The 18,613-nt window shown below is 32.0% G+C and overlaps 2 protein-coding genes across 8 annotated transcripts; both read left to right on the top strand.

Moving 5' to 3' along the window:
- The first annotated feature begins 530 nt into the window (after nt 1–530).
- On the top strand, nt 531–4,824 carry LOC101262588 (protein SOSEKI 3). Of its 7 annotated transcripts, none has more exons than XM_069291222.1 (7): nt 531–906; nt 1,487–1,864; nt 1,957–2,026; nt 2,130–2,245; nt 2,555–3,428; nt 4,121–4,421; nt 4,507–4,824. In XM_069291222.1, the coding sequence occupies exons 2-7, from the start codon at nt 1,654–1,656 to the stop codon at nt 4,570–4,572; spliced, it is 1,638 nt and encodes a 545-aa protein (XP_069147323.1). In that variant the 5' UTR covers nt 531–906; nt 1,487–1,653; the 3' UTR covers nt 4,573–4,824. The 7 variants fall into 7 exon arrangements, with proteins under 7 accessions (XP_069147323.1, XP_069147322.1, XP_069147325.1 ...); XM_069291221.1 differs by having other exon boundaries at nt 1,574–1,864; XM_069291224.1 differs by having other exon boundaries at nt 531–754.
- A 7,416-nt stretch (nt 4,825–12,240) lies between these two features.
- On the top strand, nt 12,241–17,942 carry SODCP.2 (superoxide dismutase [Cu-Zn], chloroplastic). The gene is made up of 8 exons (NM_001247840.2): nt 12,241–12,554; nt 13,915–13,976; nt 14,086–14,125; nt 14,302–14,397; nt 14,502–14,533; nt 14,651–14,726; nt 14,893–14,946; nt 17,584–17,942. Exons 1-8 carry the CDS (start codon nt 12,287–12,289, stop codon nt 17,607–17,609), a joined length of 654 nt encoding a protein of 217 aa, NP_001234769.2. The 5' UTR covers nt 12,241–12,286; the 3' UTR covers nt 17,610–17,942.
- Nucleotides 17,943–18,613: the final 671 nt, after the last annotated feature.

The following is an 18,613-nucleotide window of genomic DNA, read 5'->3' on the forward strand; positions in this document are numbered from 1 at the left end:
TGAAGAGAAAATTCGAACTCTCATCAATATAATAAAAATTTAAATAACTAACCAACTTAATTACTAAAATTTCCGAAGCTTCCATATAAAAGACGTATTGGACAGATAAAGAGAAAAGTATTGAAACACACATTAACTTCCTGTGAATTATTTATTTCATTCTCAAATTATTGATGCATTAAAAAACACTCATTTACTTGATTAACTAAGCTTAAATACACTCGAACTTACAAATATGAGTGAAATACACTCTTAAATTCTCGTCAAAATTTAAAGGTGTTTTCAACTTTCTCTCGATTTTTTTTATTAGGAGTCACAAACTCCTAATAGTTAAAGATTACTTGCTATGTAATGTGACAAATCGAAGATGTATCTAAGTTTAGTTATTAAATAATGTATAAGATTGTCGATTACGTAAAAATGAAACTTATAATTTATAAAAAGTTTAAAAAGTGTTTTAAATACTTTTCGATAACATGACAAAGAGGGAAAAAAAAATAACAAAATGTACAAGAAAGGGACCAAAAAACCAAAAACCAAATCAAAACAAAACAATTCCAAATCAAAAGAAAAGAAAGTAAAGGCAGAAACCCCCATTAGAATACTCTTTCACAAGCAAACATAACTAGAGCAAAATGAGGAAAAAGCCATAGAAAAAGTTGGGGGGGAAAGCAAAAGAGAAGAAAAACCCTCAAAGAACTCAGAAACACACAGTTACACAGTAGTAGTAACACTACAGTTCAAGAAAAAGCTCGTATCTTACCAGTCCCTTTCATTTCTTCTCTGTCTTTTCGATAAATCCTTCTGTTTTTTTTTTACCTGTCAGTTCAATCCATTTTTCCTCTCAATGCTACTCTCTATGGTCCACTTTATCATGCATTAAACACTATCCATGTTACCTCTCAGGTTGGGAAAAAATGGTTGTCTTTGTCTTTCATAATTAATGTGCAAAAATTGGGTGTTTTAACACATTTATGTATGTGGGTACTTGCCAAGATTCCATTTTTTGATCTTTGTTATCCATAGCTGTGCTTAAGTTTGTTGTTTTGAGACATTTTTGTTTGTGGGTACTTATCAAGATTCCATTTTTTTGATCTCTGTCTTTCATAATCTGTGCAAAAATTGGTTGTTTTAACACATTTCTGTATGTGGGTACTTATCAAGATTCCATATTTTGATCTTTGTTTTCCATATTTTTGCTTAGGTTGGTTGTTTTAACACATTTCTGTATGTGGGTACTCACCAAGATTCCATTTTTTGATCTTTGTTTTTCATAATGTGTGCAAAATTTGGCTGTTTTAAGACATTTCTGTAAGTGGGTACTTATCAAGATTCCATTTTTTGACTAATTCAACTCTTTTCTGGAATTAAATAAGCAAATGGGTGTTCAGTATTTGTCATGTCTGAAAATGGAAATGGTGATTTGTCTGTTTTTGTATGTTTCTACTGTGTGATTTCTTGCTGTTTTTGGGTTTTCAATCTTCAGATCTAATTGTAGCTTATTAGAGGTGATTTCAATGGAAATGTTTGGTGCTGAGTTGATTGATGATTGGATTGTGAACTGATTCACTAGGTATTTGTTGAGATCAAGTTGAGGATGGTGGTTTACTTGTGAGTTAGGGTTTGTTTCTTGGTGTGAAATTAATTGTTTCAATGGACGGGCGTATGAAGAAATACGGGCAGTTGAGTCCAGAGAGAGCAAAAGTTTGGACTGAGAAATCACCCAAGTATCAGCAGCAGCAGCCGGCACGGTTGAGTAATGGCAAAGTGCCTGTTGTATATTATCTCTGTAGAAATCGACAGCTCGAACATCCTCATTTCATTGAAGTGCCCCTGTCTTCCACTGATGGTCTCTACTTAAGGGGTAAACAAATGTTTGGTTGTAGAACATAAGTTAGTGCTATATGTTTTTTGTTTTGCTTTGGAAAATTTATTTGTGTTGTACTACTTTTGAAGATGTAATTAAGAGGCTTAACGTTTTGAGAGGTCGAGGAATGGCTTCATTGTACTCATGGTCTTGCAAGAGGTAGAAATTATTCAACAATTTTGGTTTGTTGTCAAATTTGGTTTTAAATGGAAGATATCAATGTAGTCCGTGTGCTTAATGTATTGTTTGATTATGAAAACAGAAGCTACAAGAACGGTTTCGTCTGGCATGATCTTTGTGAAGAGGACCTCATTCTTCCTGCTCATGGTAATGAATATGTTCTTAAAGGCTCGGAACTTTTTGATGAATCCGATGCAGGTATATTAGACCTCCTTGTTAGAAATATACAATTTGAACCACATGATTGTTAATGTAATACAGTCGGACCTCTCTATAAACAACATTTCACTATAACATGTTATATTTTCTGTGGAACCAATCTTTTGTGTTGTGTTGTATTCTCTATAACATCATTTCGCTATAGATGCCAAAAAATTATTGAGGCAAACGGTTTATTTAGCTGCATAGCTCTTGCTACTCGAGTTCCCTTTTACTGTGAATGGTTACAGTTTTGGGATCATTAGTACTTATAGACCAACTATAAGTAACCTGGCCCTTTGATTCCAGGTCGCTTCAGTCCAGCTGGAAATGTTAGATTGTCTAACCAAAAGCTGCTGCCAGAACCACAATCCTCTAGAAGCCAAGATGACACTTCGTCTTCTTCTAGCATGAATGAAAAAGGTACAAAGAATTCTCAAGATGATGAATCATCACCTCCTGTTCAACGATCAGGTTCTTCAGCGGTATCTCCTCAATCGTCCAGTGCTGATAAAAGCTCTTCATGGAATGGTTCATTAAGCTTGGCAGAGTACAAGATCTATAAGAATGAAGGTCTCGCCGATGCTTCAACTCAGACTGATGAAAATGGAAGCAAATCTACACCGCCAGAGACTTGCACGAGAGGTGTTTCAACAGATGATGGGTCTATAGAGCTTGGAAATAATGAAATTCAAGAGGTTCAGGTTCAACCAACAAATGAATCTGCGCAGATTTGCCGGGAGACAGTATCGCCTGCTCCGTCTTCGTCAAGTGCATCGTCATCAGGTGGTAGAACAGATACCTTAGAATCCCTCATCAGAGCTGATATTAATAAGCTCAACAGCTTTAGAATAATTGAAGGAGAGGAATTTCGGGTTCCAAAAACTAAGCTAAAGCCCTCAAATGTGCTGATGCAACTAATTTCTTGTGGATCGATTTCAGTAAAGGATCATAGTTTTGGTCTTATTCCTACCTACAGGCCGAGGTTTTCGCATTCAAAGTTCCCGTCTCCTCTGTTCTCAACCTCGTTAACTTTAGGAGATCTTGATTGCCTGGCAGAGAATCCTAAGTTTATGAGTTTGAGGTTGGAAGATAAGGAATACTTTAGTGGAAGCCTTCTCGAGACGAATATGCCCAAGGAACCTACCCTTTTAAAGCGGTCGTCGTCCTACAATGCTGACAGGTTGATGTTTTTATCTGTTATTCTACACTAATTCAGTAGAAACACTTGTGAAGTAATTAATAAATGCTTTACCAGTATGATATTTCAGACTTCTTGCCTATTAGATAATAGCTGCTTAATTTTGCTCATCTGATTTCCTTCAGTTTTAGTCATGTCAACATTCACAGTGCAAATCATATTTGGCTCATGTTTAATTATTTTATCCTATCTCATGATGATTGTCGTAAAGTATCTTTGCATTATTGGGGAAAAAAACATCAATATTTTTGACAATGGTTAAGGAGAAAACTGGCACTTAAAGGTAAGTTTTATAAAGTGGTTGTTAGATCATATGGGCGGAGTATTGGTTGGTCAAGAACTCACACGTCCAGAAGGTGAAAGTTGCAAAAATGAGCTTATTGAGATGGATGTTTGAGGGCACACTAGGGAAGATAGATATAGGAACTAAGATAGTCGGGACAAGGTCGGGGTGGCCCTGGTGGAGGACAAGATGAGGGAAGTGAGAATGAGATGATTCGGCATTGATAATTTGACGTTATATGAGTGATAGAACTAGCTTGAATAATATTGTGTGGATGGCTGATAGAACTACTTCCTATTGAAGAAAAATTGTAGCTATTGACCAAGAATTCTTTGTCCGATTTTGCATGTCATTCTAAATGTTGAGTTGGAAACTGAATTTGTTGATGCAGGACAAATAAAGAACATGTAGATTCAGTTGAAGACAAAGAGGAGAAAAGCTCAGTCATAAAGTGCATTCCACGTTCCATCAAGGCGACACTAAATAAGCAGCAAGCAAGAAGCGAGTCAATGAAGTCTCCTGTTTCTGAAGGTCCTAGAATCTCATCAGACGGAATAGGCAGTTCACGGACCATTACATCTGACACATCCCGTGGAGGAAGCAAGCGAATTACAGAGCCATCTGATAAGATACACTCAAATAGAATAGACTCTTTCAGAGAGGAGAAAGACAGTATGATCAAAATTGAAGAAAGTTAAGTTTCACTCAACTAAAGATATGTTATGTTCCTTGTTATCGAATTACGTTAGTTGAAATGTCTTCCTTGTTTCTTTCAACAGGCTTGCATCAGGAGCTCGGGTTATAATACAGTCGAAAGGAGCTTTTGACAACGATGAACATTAGGCGAACCAAAAGCCTTCGGTTAACTAAGTGGAGAATTTTGTTGATCTTGTAACTACTTGTCCTACTTTTAACTGTCCAAGCATGTTATGTAAATGCCAATATAGGGGAAATCATGAAGCAATTTGAGTATTTGCTGAATAGTGACAAGTAGTTAGAGTTTTGAGCTGGTTCTATTGTACCTAGCATTGAATTTTTCTTTTTCTGGTGTATAATTGCCATTGAAAAATGATCAAGTGTTCCACTTTCAATTTACTATGTCTGAGCAATTATTTGTCTTGCTGTCTTTTATTGTGTTGTAGTTTAATTTGTTTGTGTCAAAAAGATGTAGAGGTGATAGAACTCTAAAAAAATATTTCGCATTAGCTAAGTTTTACGAGGGTTGCAACTCAAAAGTGTGATGTAGACAGCCTAATATCATGCAAGCAACGCTTTAAACTTAGTGACCTATGGGTCACACGAAGTTGATTTTATGGTTGTTTTTGAACTTCTATGTCTTTTAGCAAGAGAGTTTGAATCTCGTGTGTTTACTTATATCAATATAAATACATTTTCAAAGTGAATCGTGTTTCATGAGTATATTAGTTAAAATTTATATCGTTTGACACTAAAAAGATGAAATTATAACCGCTAAAAGAAACAGAGGGAATATATTTGAAAAACTCTTGTCATGATGCAATTAAATAAGGTCAATTAGGACACAATACTTTGAATTTTGAAATGGTATTTTAAAGAGTAAAAAGACAAAAAACAATGACCAAGAGACATGGGATTCCACTGCCCAATTGAACTCTTTTTAGTACTGTTGACTAAACTCATTGACATTTTAAACTTTTTGAAAAGGTCAAAATAAAACTTTTTTACTTTTGGTTAATTTTTTCAAAAAATTATATTTGACTTTACTCTTGTAATTACTCTACATTCTTATTATTTGTTGTAATAATTGTTAAAAAAATATTTTTGAAATTTTGAAATAGCAATAAGCTAGTAGTCTATAAAGTTGTTTGTGTTTAAATTAAAGTGCAGTGAATTTGCTGCCAAAAAGGTTGATTTAGTCACGTGTAAACTAAAGACAACTTTAAGACAGAAATTAATGAAATCTTTTCTTAGGTCCCATTTGTTACTTTTAAAAATAATTGTCTCAAATTATTTTATTCTCGCCTTCTTTTGATCGTTCGAGGATGAACGATGGATAAATTAATATTTAATATAATAATTCATTTGTTCGTTTTGAGCAATTAAGCATTTTATTTCATAAAATAATTTTCGATAGATTCTAAATGAATATTTTGAACTATTTATAATTGTTGGAATTTTACTACGGCTAATAACAACTATAATTAGAAATTAATGACAAATTCTTGATGCCATTCTTAGTTCATAATGATTATGACCAATGATATGGCAGTGATTGCTGGGAATACCTTATAGAAATGTATAGGATGCATGGAATACAGGTTTGGTAAAGTTTAAATATGTGATTTCAACCCTTTAGTTTTCTCACGATTATCATATTATAATTCAGGTCTTGATATATTGAAATAGGTAATTAAATATTAGGTATATTATAGTACTTGAATACTATTAAGGTTATGTCACTTGGAGGTTAAGACTTAACCCTAGGCTTGAATTTAAGACATAGGAAACTTGACATATTGATTGACCTTAAGATGTTAAAGAACTTGAACATAGAATTGTGCTTGGTAAATTTTTGGGTTTAGACTAGACATATAGTAATAGGGGTGTCTGTAGACTAGTTAACTTACAAAATTATGCACATATACTTGATAGATGGTAAAGGCTCGAAGGCATTGAGGAAAGGAAAAGTATTGGAGAAGTAGCATGTTGTCTTCGGTTCTTCGATAGAGGTAGGTTATGGTTTATGCTATTTGATAGTAAGCTCTTAATAGTGATTGATATGCATTGAATGATATTGTGAAGTTTTCTGTGTACTTGATTGTATGGTTGTGTGTTTTGTGATTGGTCTGAAATCATGAGATCGTGGAATTTATATTCTTGAAACCTCTTTAATAAAGATGCCTTGAATAAAGAAGGCTTGATGAAATATTATCAATGAATTAAAAGTGGTGATAATATATGATAAATTAATGGTATTATTGGATCGGAGTGTCACGTTCCGACACGGTATAATTGGATCGGAGTGTCACGTTTCGACACGATATTCTTGGATCGAAGTGTCACGTTTCGACACGGTATTCTTGGAACGGAGTGTCACATTTCGACATGGTATAATTGGATCGGAGTGTCACGTTCCGACACAGTAACATTAAAGGAAAAATATATTGAATTAACTTAATGTACTCAAGCTCAAAAAACTTTATTCTCCAAATGGTTTGGTTGGAGGCACGAGTCCTCATGGATGATCTTGATATTGTTGACTCAGTGCATACTTACTTTAGTGTTGTTGACCCTGGCTCATGTTGTTTGTTGTTTATCATCTGTTAAGTGCTATAGTTGAGTTCATACTATTATTCATTGTATATTAGTTTCTATTTTGGGTTGGCCAATGACACCTACTTAGTATATGTTGCCTCGTACTGAGCCTTACTTGTGTTTTTCTTTGTTTTCCTTTTATGGAGTGTAGTGAGTGTACCAACGACTTCGACTCACCTTCAGTTCTAGCCAGTCTCAAGCATATCAGGTTCCAGTTTGAGCTGCTCATTCAAGCTAGTATTGGATTCTCTCGGTCATGACATGATGTCCTTAGTTTTTGGACAGAAACTATTTTATTTAATTATTTTGATGTCTTTATTACTCTTAGACTTAACATTTGAAAATAAGATATCCTTAATGTGATGATTTTCAGGTTTTGGATGACATATAGTAGATTATAATGGATTTGTGTTTCTTACACTAATGAAACTTAAGCTTCCACATTAGTAATTTGTAAGATGAATGATTAATATATGTTGGGGTTGAATTTATTCGTTCGCCCACCTCGGAGGTTAAATGTAGATATGACTCACGACTCGATTTGGATCGTGACAGATCACTCATAATATAATTTCTCTTCTTCTTTTTTTCTCTTGTTTAAGTTCAAAATTAAGGTTTTAATTGAATTGAAATTTCATAAAATTAAAGATAAGACATTGCAATACACTTGAATCATGACAAAGTGTTTCAAAATTCCATATCTGCTGATAAATTGAATTGGAAAAAAAAATGTTATTAATTTATTATTATTGAGTTATTGGGTTAACATTTTTTTTAAAAAAAATTTATCTAGTTATCAATTCGATTTTGATGTTTGAATAATAAGTTATTTATAAGCCGATAACCTATTATGATAGTAGTAATTACTACTTTATCCATACATAAATATTAATATCAATATCAATATCTTACTAGTTATTGTTTCTGTCCTTTAGCCTTTAATTTAAATTTCACAGTGATTTTGAATTCACAACTTCACATTATACCAAATATCAAAACTTAAAGTAAGAACGCTCTTCCTATTTGTGTTACACTTGTATAGCTCTTTTTATATTGGTTATTATTGTTTTCATTTTGTGAGCACTCGTAAAGTTACATTACTGTCTCATAGTGTCAAATTATTGAAAAAATCATATATTTTTTATAAGCATTTTCTCATTGGTTAAATCGAAAATCAAATTGTTAATAACCAAAGCCGAAAATCGATAAAAATATCTTATTAATTTACATATTTATGAATCAAAAATCAATAAACAAAACTGATCGATGAACACCCCTAGTTCTATGAACCCAAACTTTTTTTTTTTTAATTATTTACCCCATTCACTAATTACTTGATTGAAAAATAAAATAAAATTAAAACACGGACATACAAAAACATTTATTCATTTTTGCATTCCAAAAGTAAATACACCTTACAATTAATTAGGATCATATACCATAAAACAAAATAGAAAGGAAATTAAGGAAATAGATTAAAAAATATTAGTGAGTTATTACTAATGGGAAAGGGGGAAGAGTTATTTTAGGGAAATGAAATAATTTATAAAAGATGATGAACTAATTACTAGGATATATTTAATTTTTGGCTAAACTACTTAATTAGACATTTATCTACTAATTTAAAATATATTTTCAAATAATTACTTATTATCCCATCATTTAATAATTTGTGCCATATATGGAGTAAGATACATTGATATCAATTGCTCATTAAAATTAACCTAAAATAGAGTCCTCAATTATCTATTCATAAATATCCAAAAATAACAACTATGATTAATTAATAAATATCCAGCCATAACAATCAATACAATTGACTTTATTGCCTTCCTTATTTAGATAATGTGATGTATATAAATTAACATATATTTGAGATACATGTATTTGGACAGACACGTGTCATACACGTGTATATTCCCCTAACCTAAAAGATGACACATCAACTTTTTTATATTCAGAATTATATGAATATACAAATTAAGAAATAATATGATTAATTAACATATAATTTGTATCACTTATCAAAAGATCAAGTGTTTTAAATGGGTATATATTTATTCTAAAATATTTCATTATACAATTATCAAATTAAGAAAAATATGATTAATTAATACATAATTTGTGTCACTTACCAAAATTAAGTATTTCAAATGGCTATATATTCTAAGCAATTTCATACATATTCCTCATTATCTTTTGAGTTTTGAGCACTAAATTATATTTTTCATGGCCAATATGAAATTCTCCCTTCAGTCAATTAATTTAAGTTTATTCTAAATAATCAGTATACATGAGTTTTATATTGCTAGTTTGAGGTTGATGTGCAAATAAAAGAACTTGATTATATTATTAATAAAGTTCTAGTTTCAATTATCAATATTTTCAGATGAAAGAATAAATAATCATGTGTTTGCCTTTTTAACTTATTTTTTCTATCAAATAAAATGAAGGGGTAAATAATATGAACGGGAAAGGGTTAAAATTGATCCCGATCTATGTGATATAGACCTCTTATATCCTTTATTATATTTTGAGATCAAAATAATTCACAAAAATAATACACATATAATACCGCGAGTTTTAAGCCGCAAAACTAATTCACATATCTTCGCGTCTCTTATTATAATTAAATACATATAATTATATGTTATCATAAACTTTGAGACAACCATAATTTTACAAATATTCACTAGTACAATCAAATTAATATTAGTAGTAACTAGCTATTCTTTAACATAAATCTACCACATGGTATGAAAATATCTCTTAACGCTCGAACAAGAATTATATTTTTATTCTTGTAAAATTTAAATGAAGGATCTTTATTTGAAAAATATAAAACTATAAATTAAATTTTTTATATTTTTTTTTAAGAAATGATAGAACGGTTTAACTTTGAAATTGAAATGTGTCATTCACATTTCATAAGCATATCTTTGAACTTCAAATTTGAATCCTAAATTCTATGACCAAACGCCTATCAAAAGTATATTTGGGTAAAGGTCCTTCTACTCATGTTTTGTAGCTTTTTATTTAGGGAAAATACATTTAAAAAATAAAATTTCATGAACTTGGCAGAAAAATTTATTTTAGCACTTTAATTTCATGGATAATTCTTTACCCTCTGAATCTCATTTGAAATGAATTTTATATCACCTTAAGATTATAATATCAATCTCACAGTGACGAGTGGATCTCACATGCGACATGTCAGCGACACAACACTTCCAGGTCAATGTCACCTTGAAACTTATTTAAATTTTGATTTTTAGTTCTTCTTTTATTTCTTTTTATTTATTAACAATTTCAGAAAGAAAAAAAATAAGAAAAATTGAGGATTAATTTTCCAAAAAAAAAAATACAAGTTGATCACCATTAATAAAAAACACTGTCTTAATTAAATAGTGATTTTGAAGCTAACAATTTTCAATACCAACAATCTTCTCTTTTCAATTTTCAAAATTAGTGATATCAATTTTGATTCATATCTTTGAAAAATATAAGATCTTCTTTTTAAAATAAAAAATTAATATGAGTGAAAGATTAGAAGTAAAAAATAAAATGGTGGGAGTTCAATGATGAATGAGATAAAGTAAGTTTTCCTGTCAAGTTCAAGCGATTTAAAAAAAAATTATATTTTCTCTTTTATTTATAAAATATATCACACAAATATATATTTATAAATATAGTTTGATCCAATTAATCTAATGTGAAAAACTTAACATAAATGTCAAGAATAGTATACTTAAAACTATCTCACATTCAAATATTAATTTAAGACAAATACCCGTCATTTCTTTAGCAGATTAAATCACAAATCAATAGATTAAATTGAATATAATAACTTAGAAAGTTTTTCTCTTTCTTGTTTTTCATAGTAAAACTAAATATTTATATGTTTGATTGCTTTGTATTTTATTGGGGGCGTGATTATCAAAAAAGAAATTTCATTCTTCCAAGTTAAGAAAAAATTTTCATTATTAATCTAATGATTTAATTAATCACATTCATTTTAACTATTCAATACATATAAAATAATTAGACATGATTTCAACACATTGCTTGCTACACAGTCAATAACCCTCGTAACCTATGGTGGCCAACATGGGTTTTAGACGAAGAAGATACACAATTTTATTTTCATTGTTCGCAAAGTTATTTTATTAGATCCATTAGTACTTGCAATGTCTTATTAAATTTTTCAATCTTATCGAACATATCTTACAATTAAATAAATAAAAAAATAACAAAAAAGAAAAAATTTCTCAATAATTATATATGTTAATAATTGTTATTGTAGATGTTATTTTACCACCTTTGATTAGTTAGTTGGTGAAGCAATAACTTATCAAATTCTTAATCGATTTAAATTCATTATATTCAAATCAGGAAAATGGTTGACTCCATCAATGATAATAAAAGGAACTTTTTTTTATAGAGATTTATAATTTAATATGATACGCATTATGTTACATGAGATTTGAATTTGAAACTAAATATAAAAAAAATAAAAAATTGAGTAAATAAATAAATAAAGATCATTCGCATATCGTCTTTGCAAGACTATATGTTGATTATATTTTAACTCCTTCCATTGTTAACTATTAGTTGTCTAAGGGCATAAGTATGATATTTCTGTTCTTAATATTTTATTTCCTTTTCAATTACTTCATCACTATTTGGATACATATTTGTACCATAATTTTAATTTTTTAAAAAGTAATACCATAATTTCAATATATGTTGAATAATATAATCTCAAAATTATCTAATGGTTTAAACCATGACTCAATAAAAAATAAAAATAACAAGTGATTGAATTCAATAGTTCATTATTTAAAATTATTAACTCTAAAAATACAATAATATAGAGAAGACAAAGTTGTATTGAGCACCAACAAACCCAAAAACAATGTTTAAATAATTGTATATCCCAAAATTAATATTTTATTTACCCACCAAACAACTTTTAAACTTTTATGTTATACAACTAATATACCATTTTATATATATGCAAAGTATGATAAAGCACCATTTTATGTGTTATTTTTTCCAAAAAAAAAAAAAATTATATAAGAATATCATAAAGTAATTATTATGTCCAAATTGTTAACCCAAAATTGAACATTAAAAATGTCAAATAGATCTTGCAAACTGACAAAATCTCAAGAAAAACCCCATAAAACTCAAAAGATAAAATCTTGTTTCACTGCTATCTAAAACATTATCATTTTATCAATTCATCATTGTGGCAGCAGCCATGGCCGCCCACTCAATCTTCACCACAACCAGCACTACCAATTCTTTCTTATACCCAATTTCTTCTTCTTCTTCTTCCCCTAACATTAACTCTTCTTTCCATGGTGTTTCACTTAATGTTAAGTCAAAATTTGGCCAATCTTTGACCCTTTATGCTGTCACTACCCCTAAACCCCTTACTGTTTTTGCTGCTACTAAGAAAGCTGTTGCTGTCCTTAAGGGCAACTCTAATGTTGAGGGGGTTGTCACTCTATCTCAAGATGATGATGGTTGTTTATACTTTCTTTTTATGCTTTAATTTGCTGCTTTTTGGGTTATGTATGTGGATTAAAGATGTAATCTTTATTACTAATGGTTCATACCCTTTTATCTGAATCTTTATCTGTTTCAATTTCCACCATTTTGTGATCTAATTTGTTGTTTTTGTCATATTTGTGGATTGTGACTTAAAGATGTAATCTTTATTACTAATGGTTCATACCCTTTTATCTGAATCTTTTATCTGTTTGCATTTCCACCATTTTGTGATCTAATTTTTTGTTGTTTTTGTCATATTTGTGGATTGTGACTTAAAGATGTAATCTTTATTGCTAATGGCTTCAGACCCTTTTATTTGAATCTTTATCTGTTTGCATTTCCACCCTTTTGTGTTCTGCTTTGCTGTTTTTCTCGTCGTATTTGTGGATTGTGACTTAAAGATGTAATCTTTATTGCTAATGGCTTCATACCCTTTTGTTTGAATTTCCACCCTATTGTGCTTTATTTTTCTTACTGATTTTTGTTATGCTTTTACTTGAGATGAGGGTCTATTCAAAACAGCCTCTCTGCCTTAACAAGGTATGGGTAAGGTTTGCGTACACACTATCATCCCTAGACCTCACTTGTGGGATTATGCTGGGTTGTTTGTTGTTCGATTGTGAACTAAAGATGCAATCTTTATTACTAATGTTTCATACCTTTGATCTGAATCTTTATCTGTTTATTTTTCCACCCTTTTGTTTTTAGTTATTTTATATTCTTGGATTGTGACCTTAAGAAGTAATCTTTTGTTACAAATGTTTCATACCCTTTTATCTGAATCTTTATCTGTTTAAATGTCCATCCTTTATGCTCTATTTTTCTCTTCTGTTGTCACATTTGTGATCGTGAACTAAAGATGTAACCCTTTCTAAATACAGTTCACACCCTTTTATCTGAATCTCTATCTGTTTGCATTTCCACCATTTATGCTCTAATTTGCTCTTCAGTATCACATTTGTGATTGCTAGCTAAAGATGTAAGTCTTTCTGAGTATATTTTGTAATGTGATTGTCACCTAAGATGTAATCTTTATTAAGAACTTTCGTACCCTTCTATCTGAATCTTTATCTGTTTGCATTTCCACTCCTTATGCACTAATTTGCTTTTCTTTTGTCACATTGGTGGATTCTGACCTAAAGATCTGAGCTTCTCTAAGAGTATTTTCGTAGCCATTACTCCAAATCTTTATCTCTTACTTCTGTCAGTACTCATAATGTCCTTATTTGGTTTTGTATAACAATATTTTTTGTTTGGGACCTAAAGATGTAAGCTTTTATAGGAATATTTCAGACCCTTATGTATTGAGTATTTTTTTTCTTCTTTGTATAGGTCCAACTACGGTTAATGTTCGTATAACTGGACTTGCTCCTGGACTTCACGGGTTTCATTTAGTAAGTTATGGTTGCTACTATTTGAATTATACTGCTTCTTGTATGTACTTGTCCTTGTGGCAATTATTGGTGAATTTTGGTTAATGTTATGCTTTGGCTTGTGTTGTAGCATGAATATGGTGACACTACAAACGGATGTATGTCTACAGGTTAGCTTCTGATTTAGTTTGAACTTTGAGTTAATCGAAATGTTGATGAATTGGAACTCCTCTTGTAATGTACTAAAATAAAATTGGAACTCTTCTAGTAGCTAGTTGGAAATGATGTGTTTAGTTCTAGTTTCGCTGGTACTAGTTTGAAATTTGTTCCCTTTTGATTACTGCAGGAGCCCATTTTAATCCGAATAAATTGACACATGGAGCTCCTGGAGATGAAATCCGTCATGCGGGTGACCTGGGAAACATAGTGGCCAATGCCGATGGTAAAGTACATCTTTTCTATTCTTTCATAGCGCTTTGATTCTGTATTTGTTTGTTAAGATGGATGATGACTTTCTAGATTCTTAATTGCGCTTACTGTATGCAGGCGTGGCTGAAGTGACACTTGTAGATAATCAGGTTGTTACATTCACCTTGTCTGGTCATCGTCATTCGATGTCACTTTATGTGCTCTATGTTTGCTATTGTTATAGTTTTAGGATAATTTACTGACTCTAAATCTTGTGCACCAATTAGATACCATTGACCGGTCCAAACTCAGTTGTTGGACGAGCACTTGTGGTTCATGAGCTTGAGGATGACCTCGGAAAGGGTAAGGTTCTACATTTTGTATTTGATCCATCTTAATCTGTAAATTTGAAAAGGTTATTTCTGCGAGTGTATCAAATTTTATTTGGTGCATGCTATACTACCTTTACATTTTTTTGGAGGTCTCTATGGTGCCTTCATCTAACCCTCATTTGGTGGTCTCTCTGTAGGTGGCCATGAACTCAGTCTTACCACTGGCAATGCTGGTGGACGATTGGCATGCGGTAAGAAGAAACACTCTTTTCTCCCCCTTTCTGTGCTGCGCTCTCTTCCTTCATGTATAATTACTAGTCTGACATTATTCCTGCTAAATGAAAACAACAATAACATACTCGGTGGAGAGTGTAGTCCCACAAAGTGAGGTTTGGGGAGCGTGTACGGAGACCTTATCTCTATCCGTACCTTATAGGTGGAGAAGCTTTCCGGTAGACCCTCGTCTCAAGGAAAAACAGTCCAAAGCAGTTCAGGAAAAGAAGTAACAGAATTACAAGAAACATCAGATAATAATACAACAGAAACTACAAAGAAACAATTCTGTCATCGAGGTACAAGAAATCAACAAATAGGAACAGAAATCTAAGGACAAGAAAATAGGGGAGCAATACTACAGTTACTAATATGAACGGACTGCAAGACACCACACTGCCATCTACTAACCTATGAAATAAAAAGGCAAAGCTTAAATTAGTAGAACTTAGCCTCGTATAGTTTTAACCCCTAGTTGCATTGTGTTTATAATGGTTAAAGATAATCTTAAGAGTTCGTTTTGCAAGTCTAGAACTTTATTGGGCTGGGAAATGAATGTTCATTTTGCAAAAAGAAAAGGAGATAAGACAATCAAAAGTAAAATGGTCCTCATTTTCATTGAATATGTGGTGCATTTTGTTTGGTTAATGTCCTTCTGTATACAGCTAGTTTGCTTCTCTCTCCTTTTTTAGTTTAGCAGCAATTATACAATTATAACGTTTATATATATATTTATACACAACAATAACAAACCTAGTGCAATCCCACAGGTGGGGTCTGGGGAGGGTAGTATTTACACAGACATTATCCCTTTCTCGGGAGGTAGAGATATTGTTTCCAATAGACCTTCAGCTCAAGAAAATAACACGGGTGAAGAAACCAGGGCAAAATACTAAATAAGGTATGCCAAGCATTCTGGAAAAGGACAGTAACTACACTATGTAATACTATAATCGAAGTACAAGGGATAATAATTAATAACAGAAATCAAAGAAACAAGAAACTACTAGAGTAATACTATGACTACTAGTAAGGAAGGATAAACGAGACTACACTCATCTACCTACTAACCTTCTACCTTAATTTGTGTCCTCCATAATCTCCTATCTAAGGTCATGTCCTCGACAAGCTGAAGTTGCACATGAATTGTTAAAATATTATGAATATTTAATAAATGAACTCCTACAGTGTTGTAACATTTGCACTTCCCTGTAGGGGGTCAATGAGCAATCAATAAGGCTCATGGCTTACGCTGGTGATTTCTAATGCACTTTGGAACGGTGCCAACTTAAGGTCGGCCCAAGTCAGTTTAGAAAAAAACATTTACACTTCCCTGTGGAACCAATTCAATCCTTGTCCTTATCTCCCCCCCCCCCCCCCCACCCGATACACAAACAAAAAAACATCTCTGTTTTATGTAATTGTAGTTTTGTGGAGAGTATTCTTCATTTCTATTTAATGAGGTCAGAATCAGAATATACCTGTTTTTATGAAGAAGCTACTACTTCTATGGCCTCTTTATCTTGCAACTTGTTTTCAGTATTTTATTTTTATTTGTATATATGTGTGTGTGCGCTTGCGCATGTGTCTATGTGAATGAACTTCGGGTCTTGGCACCCAAAAAATATCAGCCAATAAAACAAAGTTGGGCAGAACGGACGCAACTTGTAAAAGTTATTTCAGGAAACTAACATAAGGTGGAATAGAACTCTAGAAGGAAAACGAAACCTCCGAAGAAGGAAACTATGACTAATTAGACCTTTTGGTAACCAAATGATAACAACACTGAATGTGAGATACAGTATAGAAGTACAATTCTGCAAACTGATCCTCTGCAGTTATTTTGATTCTTCTAAAGAGCTTCTGCGAAATGTTGTGCACCCTATATTAGATTGTGCACATTGTGAGGCTAACTATAGTAAACGGGACTTTACAATTCATGTTTCAATCTCCAGAGAGTGTGTGTATACAATTTTGGAAGAGCATCTTCATTGCCCCATATGCGAGGTTTAACAAAATTCATTGCCCCATATTTTCATCTAGCTCTTGTGCTACTAGTGAAGGTTCAAAATTCGTGTGCCATTTATGCGAGGTTTAACAAAAGCACGCATAAGAGAGACCTTTTCAAGTTTGTTGTAAAAAAGAGTGACGTTTTTGAAGCTAGCTCCAACTCCAACATCCTACACCATCCACCAGGTGCCAGCCCTGAAAACATCCCCGTCTTTTCTCGCTAAGTAGTTCATCTCCATGCCCCCTCTCCATTACCCGAGACAGATTTATTTTGGGGTTTACTTGTTATTGATCTAAGAAAATACTTTTGAACGACATTGCTTTCGGTATATAGTTTGTCTGACTTTGATATGTCAAGAGGAAGACTAGATTACAAGTTCATTAGTAGAAGTATCATATATAGCTATGTGACTACTCCACTTTGACTTGTAATTTCGTTCAAGTTGAGATCTTTCCTCTACTTTGGATTTCTTAAATGCTAGATATGTTTCTCTTTATACTTTCAGATGAGAGGCTTCTCGTGTACCTTCCTTGGTCGGATTTCTTACATGCTGTTTACAAAACTACCTTTTCACTTATGTTCATCGCGAAATTTTCCTATGCAGGTGTGGTTGGTTTGACTCCAATATGAAGTAAATGCAGCAGCAACAACAGCTCTTTTGTCGGAATTATAATGAGTGAACGTATTTACCCTCCTCTCCGGGTTGCCAATAAACCTCTACATGAATTTGTACTGAGAAATTCTTTGATGAACTAAATTTGAACTTGTATGTACACACTTGCCAACACTTTTTTGCTTCAAAACTGTAATTGGAGTTGGCTATTTACCTTCCTTTGTGTTTTGGCTATCTAAAGTTACACTCAGTTAACTAAGTGTTGTCTTGGATTTTGAACTCCTGTCATGTATAGTTTCCCTCGAGACGAGGGTCTATCAGAAACAACAATCTGTCATTGATTAAGATCAGATTCAGTTTATCACTTCTCTTGAGTGTTAGAGTTTTTCAAAAATAATTTTGCTACTCTGTAAAGATAGGGGTAAGGTCTAGGGGCGTGCATCGGTCGGTTCGGTTTTACATATAATTGGTTCGGTTTATCGGTTTTCGGTTTTAAAATATTCTAACCCAATAACAAACCAATAAGAAACTTTTTATCGGTTTATCGGTTTTTGATATTATCGGTTCGATTTCGGTTAATCCAATAAGAAAATGTCGATCAAATAATATATAATAGTACGTATGTTATAATTACATGTTACCAACTTATCGCCAAAACATAATAGAAAACTTTGAATGTTGATCAAATTACTAACATTCACAAACTTGCAAAAGCTATCGCCTACAATTACGAATTAGAATTAAAACTAAAATAAAATATTTCAATGAGACAATCTTGAACAGTTGCTTGATCCACAAGATAATCAACAAAGTTCTCACTAATTTCCTAACCAAAAAATCACATAGCGTGAAAAACTAATATTGAATCTATTTATGTATTAAATTATGTATATTTAATATTGAGGAAGGGTAAAGTAGTAAATAACTATAGTCTTATTGGGTTATCGGTTTACCCAATAGCCCAATAGGAAAAACCGAAACCGACCCAATAACCCAATAATTATTTTTTCTAAACCCATTA

This window comes from Solanum lycopersicum, chromosome 11 (genome assembly GCF_036512215.1).
Source record: "Solanum lycopersicum chromosome 11, SLM_r2.1".
NCBI lineage: Eukaryota > Viridiplantae > Streptophyta > Magnoliopsida > Solanales > Solanaceae > Solanum > Solanum lycopersicum.

Bases quoted from the DNA above. Each gene is read 5' to 3' on its own strand.
- LOC101262588 (XM_069291222.1), top strand. From the start codon at position 1,654: ATGGACGGGCGTATGAAGAAATACGGGCAGTTGAGTCCAGAGAGAGCA. The intron at 3,429-4,120 runs GTTGATGTTTTT...TTGTTGATGCAG, and splicing joins TCGTCCTACAATGCTGACAG to GACAAATAAAGAACATGTAG. The intron at 4,422-4,506 runs AGTTAAGTTTCA...GTTTCTTTCAAC, and splicing joins GTATGATCAAAATTGAAGAA to AGGCTTGCATCAGGAGCTCG.
- SODCP.2 (NM_001247840.2), top strand. From the start codon at position 12,287: ATGGCCGCCCACTCAATCTTCACCACAACCAGCACTACCAATTCTTTC. The intron at 14,126-14,301 runs GTTAGCTTCTGA...TGATTACTGCAG, and splicing joins AAACGGATGTATGTCTACAG to GAGCCCATTTTAATCCGAAT. The intron at 14,727-14,892 runs GTAAGGTTCTAC...GTCTCTCTGTAG, and splicing joins TGAGGATGACCTCGGAAAGG to GTGGCCATGAACTCAGTCTT.